An 8,078-nucleotide genomic window follows, 5' to 3' on the forward strand; every position below is an offset into this window, starting at 1 on the left:
AGCACAATCAATTGAAAGAGTTTGAAAATGTTAGTTTTAATTAAAAGATTATTCTTTACTTTTTTTTCCTTAAATCAAACACCTCTAAATTCACTTTATTTCTCTCATATTTCTTTTATTTTTCACCTATTTCTTTTCTCATATCATACACTCATGTAATTATTACATGCCAAGAGGACAATAGTTACAAGAAAGGCATCAATTTTCATTTTTATTTAAGAATAGAGTGACACATGAACATATATAATCTATTTCATACTCGTTGTCTCCCCAGTGATTTAGCTTGGTGACATTATATACAACAATTTAATACCAGGGATAGAATTGTGTGTTGTCTAAGGGATCAACTGAAATTTCTGAGAATATTTTGAATTCTATTGGAGAGACAAAAAAAAGAAGTTAAAGGATCAATTTATCACCTCCTAGATTAAAAAAAGTTGATACATTTTTATTGAACGAATTCACTTATTTGGTAATTATACCAAACATGGACCTAAAATATTCCTTCTGGTCCTTTGCATAAGATACAAATTTAAAAATGTGTATATGTTGTTAAATCTATAATATATGAATGATTTGCACAGCACTACACCTCAAAAGATATTGATATGGTTTCCTCCCCAATTGAGAATTTGAGATGTAAAGATATTGATATTGATATGGTTTCCTCCCCCAACTGAGAATTTGAGATGCTGTCCACTTTTTGTATTACTTCAATTCCTTACGGTATTGTATGGCAGAGTAAAATGGAAAGAAAATAAATAAAAGTATGAAAAAAATATTTAAATTAAAATAGTAAATGATAATGTGGATCCACATAATTTTTTGAAATTTTTACACAAATCACTACTACAGTAAATAAACCAAACAGGATGTAGGTGAAATAAAATCATTGAGATTCTATCCCCCTAATTCTTTTTTCCCTCCCCTTTTGATTTTTATCATTCCTTTTTATTGATTGGTTATTTATCTCCTTTTAACTTGGTTCCTTTGAACACTTTCCTCTGCCCACTTGCTTTTCTTTTTCAAATTCATGATGGCAGCTTTGTTCTATTTGAGATTTGAAGTATCTAGCTATTGCAAGCATGCCTAAAGAGACACGAGTCAGCACAATTTTTATGGACATCAAGGTACTGCTTGATAGAGTGAAAATAAAATAAAATGAGATAAAAAATTTGAATTAAAATAAAGTGTAAAAATATAAGTCTCATCTCATTTTAATGATTTTTTTGTTCTTTTTCTCTGCAAATGAATGGAGTCCAAACAAAGCCAACAAACATGTGTGTCGTCTCTCCATTTTTGTTTGTAAAAAAAGCTTTACCATGCTAAGCTAAACCATCCAAGAGGGTGCAAAATAAAGATGCAACAATATGGTTACGCCGTACCATAAGGTACATCATGTTACTATTTATAACATGACGAGTGTGCCAGTACAATAGTACAAATGTACAATACCATGTACTAAAGATTATTTTTTCTTTTTTAAGGATGCTATCGCTTATCAAAGTTAACAGAATCACGACGAATTGGACATCTGAAACATGAAACAAAGATCTAGATCTTCTACGAAATTGCACGGTGTACACTTGCAAATATAGTCATTAAAGTTAATAAAATTCAATTTTAATAGGCTAAAATATATTTTTATTTACATAAAATTAGAAAATTTTAGCTTTCTTCCTTATAATTTTGTTTACCTTTTCGGTCTCCATAAAATTAAAATGTCATAATTTGAATCGAAGCTAAAGTCAGTTAAAATTAAATCTATATATGTTTAATGAATGCTCACTTAAGAACTAAATACATGTAAAATTAAACCTACTTCATTTAATACATGTTTGATTTTAAATGACCCTAACTCCAAACCAAATTATGACATTTTAATTTGAGTTTAATATGTAAAATAATTATAAATTATTATCTAATTATAAATTACTGTTTGAATTACTGATAATTATTATAAGAATTATCAAACTTATCATATATGGTGAGTTATTATTGGATAACTGTGTAAAAACTTTTTTTTTATATTGTCGTTGTATAACATTTTTTTTCTTAGTTTTAGGCAAACTAAAAACCTACAAAAAACTTTGTAGGGTCAAAAACCAAACTTTTTAATTTTATAGACAAAAAAAATATTTTAGCATTTTAAATATTAAAACGAATGGAGAAGATTCATCCAGTTTCCCTAAAAATTGTAGAGGATTCAAATTCCAGAAACAAATATTAACAATAAAGCAATTTTTGTAGGATAAATTATTTTTCAAACAGTTTATTCTCCCTATAAAAATATCTGAAATGAAAGGAAAAAAAAAGTCCCAAACATGAGGGGAGGAATCCTCCAAACATTTAAAACCATTGATTTAGAAAAATGGATAGTTTTGACAACCGAATATATTATCAAGGTAAAAGGCAAAAGTAAAAAGAGTAAATGCTTCATTCATCACCCAAATAGTAGCTTCACCCTATACATTTCTTTTTTTTTTTTTTAATTTTTTTTTCTTATCACATCATATCAAAGATTTTTTTATTTTAATTTTTCTGTCATATAATAATCCATGAGAATCTATTCTCATGGTGATCCATGAGAATCTCTGGGTGTTTACACCCAAGGAAAAATAGGAAGAAGAAGTTGGTGCCTCCACGATGGTGGTTCTGGCATTGTGGATCCTCAAAAGCACCCACATGTTAACAATTGGCGCAGTGATTTTGACTTTGCTTGTGCTTTCACAGTGAATTTGGATTTGGGTTTGGATTTGTATTTTCTGCTGCTTGCAAACCTCATTCTGAAAGAAATTAATCTCGTGCCATCAGTAAGGGAAAATCTTTTCGTGCTCAGGTTGGACTATGCGTCATCATCAATGTCCCACGTAGAACCATTTAGTGTAACAATAAAAAATATAATGTTCCATTATCTTCACATATATTTTGCCAAGTAAACATTTATTTGGGCTAGCTTCGATTTTCTTTAAAATACATATTACGCAAGATCCTATGCCTTTTTTATTTGGGTTCCAAAGGCACGTTCATGCAACGCGCATTAGTTTGATGTTTGCATTTTTTAAGTATATTATTATTAGTAAAATCAAGTTGGCAAGGCTGTGCATATTTCTTTAAATTAATAGTAAAATCACTTTTTCATTTTGCTAAAGGCGTTGACAAATCAAACACAACACTCTTGTCTAGATCGTTGCCAATTTGCCATGTTGTCATTAACTTCAGCTTATGAGAAAGAAGAAAAAAACATTTCTTTCTTCACTAGCCTTCCATCATTATTGGAGTGAACTCGAGAAATGCAAAATGATCACAAACAATCATATAGCATAAAGATGGTATCAACAGTATAAATCACTCACATGTAAAAGCACAAATTGCAACCAATTGTTCCAGGTTCATAGTAGTAACCCAAAAAAGATGAAAAGTGAAGTACAAATGCATGGTGAGACACATCTAATCCAAGCTACTAAAACAAGGACAGAGCAAACAAGTAGAAAATACTAATGAGCAATACCAATAAATAAAAGCAAACAAAGCCGACCAACAAAAACTAATGACCCCAAATGAAGATTGTCCTAATGAAAATATAATTCTCATCAAAACTTATCTGCCCTGTCTTTTTTCTGTTCAGGTGTTTTTCAATTTTTTTTTGTTATGGTTGATTGGTCCTCACTTGGCCATCATGACTTTGACAAACTCCTCATAGTTGATCTGACCATCACCATCAACGTCAGCCTCGCGAATCATCTCATCGACTTCCTCGTCGGTCAGCTTCTCACCGAGATTGGTCATCACATGGCGGAGCTCCGCTGCAGAGATGAAGCCATTCTGATCCTTGTCAAACACGCGGAAAGCCTCCTTCAGCTCCTCCTCTGAATCAGTGTCTTTCATCTTGCGAGCCATGAGATTCAGGAATTCTGGGAAATCAATGGTACCATTCCCATCAGCATCAACCTCATTTATCATGTCCTGCAGCTCTGCCTCAGTTGGGTTCTGGCCAAGTGACCGCATCACGGTCCCAAGTTCCTTGGTGGTAATACAACCTGTATCATTTGAAAAAAAAAACGAAGAAAAAAGTTAAAACACAAACAAGTAATTCAGCCTCAAAAGGAACTGCATTATCCAATTTAAGAATCAATTAAGTGCATGTTTGGAAACTCATTACAAAGAAAAATATTATGTCAATTTAGCCCAAAAACTTGGAAGCTATAACTAATAGCTTCTGGTTGGAAAAACACATCAACAAGGTGCAACCAAACATGCTATAAGGTGAACACTTAGATCTAAAGTTTTGGTTTTCTGCTCAAATCATATTCCCCAGTTTTGTTCAAGACTTTCAAACACATCAACACTCACGGCAGGAATGTGCACGAGGAGTGGTAAACATAATATTGTAAGTTAAATATTATTCTGTGTACAATTTCATAAATCTATAAATGTATTATAAGCACACAAGACTCACAAATCCAGCACTATGGGGGTAAAAAAATCTTTTCCATTCATTATAACCACACACATGACACAACTCAATAAAAATAATCATAAATCCCAATTTCTTATTCTCATCAGAGAGATTCACTACCATGCAATTCTATTTCATTCTCAGATATATCTTCCAAATTAAAAGAAAATAAAAAGGGACAAAAATGCAGTAAAAAACGTAAAAGGGTCAATCCTGTACGAGTAATTATAAACATACATTCTCATACATTTTCAACCCATTTTCTTCCTATCTCTTTCTTTCGCATCACATCATTTATCACTATCTCTTCCTACCCATTTTTTTTTTACCTAAATCCACCTCAAAATGGGGGTGGAAGTTTATATTTTTTCCCATCCTATATTGAGTTATTTGTAAATCCAAACATGTAGCACCAAATGTCACATCCACACAAGCAAATTCCAAATTTCTGATCGAGAAATCAAACACCCACAAATCAAATCTCGATTCACAGTTGAAAGCAAGGGCAAAACGGGAAAAAGGGGAGATTTCAGCGAGAATGCAAATCCAATTCATTCATACATACACCCACAAACATCAAGGAGCAAAAAGTGAAAGGAGAAGGCACCCAAAGGAAAAAAGATTAAAAATTTAACAAAATAATCAAAAGGGTAATAAAGAAAAACGAGACTGGAATGAGATCTAATGAAATAAGAGAGAAAGAGAGAGAGAAAAGGGATCTGAGAAAAGAGACCATCCCCGTCCTTGTCGAAGAGGCTGAAGGCTTCCTTGAACTCGGAGATCTGTTCGTCGGTGAGCTGATCGGCCATTGGAATTGATGGATGGATCTCTCTCTGTTCTTCTCTGCGATGTGATGTGATGTGGAAAAAACAAAGGAAGGAGGACTATGTTATTTATATGCTCTTACAAACGCCAACCAGGGCTTCTCTTTTTTCTCTCTTTATCTCTTTCTTTTTGTGGTACTTTATTCCTTAATTCAAATATAATCTACCTGCCATAACGCCAAATTAATGTACTGTTATTCTCTAACAATAGAACCAACAATACTAGTAGTAAGGTCTACACAAAATTAAATGGTGCTTACTTAATTCTCTAATGACATGTGGTTTTCTTTTTTTATAAACATTTTTTATAAATGTTATTGGTACAAGAATAATCTTTATTAAAAATTTTGTTTTCTAGTAAAATTTTATTTTTCAATTAACTTTTTTTATCGTAACATTCGAATTTAATATCTTATTTAAGAAAATCAAATTTAATATCAATTGAATTAATGGTTCTGATTCTTTATCTTGATGTTTTTGAAAGAAAATGAAATAAAAAAGTAAATACTTTATAAATTTTTATAGGGTTAGTTAATTATAAAATTATTATTTTTTTATTTTTTATAATAATTATTTTAAAAATAATATTGATTGAAATTTTTTATTGTGAACAGTGTAAATTTTTTTATGCTGATAATGGGTAAAAAGTAAAATCTAAAATGAAACAACAGGTCAAGACGATACTACATTTTAATTTTAATAAAAGAGAAATTGTAAAAAAAAAAGTAAATAGAATGTTTTGCTCTAAATACTTTGTTGTTCAAAAAAAAATTCCCGTGATTTAATGGGAAATAAAGGATTGTGTACTTATAGTGGTAGTTTTATGCATTGATCTAACATGACCTGATTGATTCTTTATTGAAATAGATTTAGCTAACATGTTTTAGGACAGATGCTGAGAAGATGAAAAAAAAAAAAAATAACGTATGAAAAGTATTAATACGTAATTTTTAAATTTTCTTAAAAGTGTTTAATACTAATATTTTTTTTAAAAAAATTGAAATCAACCCGTCTGGTTTAATCTTTAACATTCAATCATAAATTGTGATATAATTGAAAATGGTTGACTTTTGTTGTAATTATTTTAAAAATTATATTTAGGGTAATTTATAAGTTGATAATATGAAAAAAATACACTATATTAAAATTAAATTCTTTTAAAATCTAACACTTTTATTATTTTGAATGGGTACACAATAACAAAGTTTTATAAAAAAAATTCCACAAATATTATTCTCAATAATTATATATAGGGACGACGAATAACTAAAGGTCAATCCAGCAGTAGCAATGTAGCATAACATAGAAAAGCAATTTATTAAACACATATAATTCTTCAATTTTTTTTTTTTGCTGAATTAAATTCTTCACTTTATATTACAGGGTATATAAAGAATTTATCCTTAAAAGTTATATTAAAATATATATTTTTAAAAATAAAAAGTTGAGGTAAACAATATTAGTATTATTCCATAAAAAAAGACAATATTAGTATTATTATCGTAAATGTTTTAACTTCCAAGTATTGACTTTAGAACTTTTGTAACAACATGAGATTTGAGCTCACTGTCATAACTCTTTTCCAGTGGTGTCATCTCTTTAAGCGTGCAACAAAGACAGGGATAAATATCCCTAATAATCACTTTGATACTTATCATAATGCTACAGTAACTTTTATGTTGAAAAAATGGCCGGATATATTACATATTTGAAACAACTTTTAATGCATTTGTTATAGGATGCTGTGTGTAATTTCTGTGCTATAGGGGTGCCTATATTTGCAACTGGTGTTTCATGAGACTTATTTCTGTAAATGTTGAGCCATAAACACAACAGGCATGCAAGGTATTATTCTGGCATGTTATTTGATAGTAGGATTCTTCTGTTGATGTAAGAGTTGATTTATTTTTCCTGTTTTTCGTTTCCTAGGTTAGGATTAAAAATAGGTGGTGAGATGAACTAGTTGTTGGTATTCAGGTAGCACATTGGCGCTTAAGCATCGGCAGAATTAGAAGCAGCAGCAAAGGATTATTGTCTTTACTGGAAGGTGAGAATAATTGTCTCTTCTGCATTATTGAAATTATAGTCTAGCACTTAACATTGTCAATTTTGGTAAAGAAATGCAGCAGAAGAATTTGATACCATATGATTCAGCTCTAGCAACACTTATAATCAGTGACAGCAAATCACTACAACTAGATTTAGCTGAGGCTTTGCTGAATCAGATTTCTGAATGTATATTTCCACATCCTTATAATGCTTTTCTAGCATCACGCGATGTACAATGGTAATGTAATTGTTAAATGCCCATAAAAGTGAAATACGAAAACTACTACTCAATTCTTATACACGAGGGCCTCTCTTTTCTTAGTTCCTTATTGACAACAGCAGCAAGCAAGTGCTTGGGGATTGACTCAAGATTACAAAGTGCAATAAGAACAGAAAGTGTGTGATGGTCTAGACATGTGTCAAGTATATTAGCCTTCTAGTTGCTCCAATTGTTTGACAGCAACCTCAACCTTTGCTTATCCAATCATGAATTAGTTTTCTGGTGCATTGATCCCAACCACGTGGAAGCACCCTTTTACATGGAATTCAAACTTGGTATAGAGTATAGACCCTTTTTTCACATGTAGTGGCTTCTCATATCTTGGTTCTCCCTAATCAACAATTGCATCAAATGATATGTTGGTTTGAAATCATACAGAAGATGGATTTTATTCAGTTAAATCCTGATACAAAATAGCACGAGCAAGGCTGTATTATATTTGTTCAAAAAGTAAAAACATGGCTGT

At 30.8% G+C, this 8,078-nt stretch overlaps 1 protein-coding gene across 1 annotated transcript; it reads right to left on the bottom strand.

Moving 5' to 3' along the window:
* Positions 1–3,337: 3,337 nt before the first annotated feature.
* Positions 3,338–5,497, bottom strand: LOC100793700 (calmodulin). Its single transcript, XM_003519444.3, has 2 exons — positions 5,193–5,497; positions 3,338–4,040 (listed from the first exon to the last, which is right to left on the bottom strand). The coding sequence occupies exons 1-2, from the start codon at positions 5,266–5,268 to the stop codon at positions 3,667–3,669; spliced, it is 450 nt and encodes a 149-aa protein (XP_003519492.1). The 5' UTR covers positions 5,269–5,497; the 3' UTR covers positions 3,338–3,666.
* Positions 5,498–8,078: the final 2,581 nt, after the last annotated feature.

This window comes from Glycine max, chromosome 2 (assembly GCF_000004515.6).
Source record: "Glycine max cultivar Williams 82 chromosome 2, Glycine_max_v4.0, whole genome shotgun sequence".
In the NCBI taxonomy this organism is placed as follows: Eukaryota; Viridiplantae; Streptophyta; class Magnoliopsida; order Fabales; family Fabaceae; genus Glycine; species Glycine max.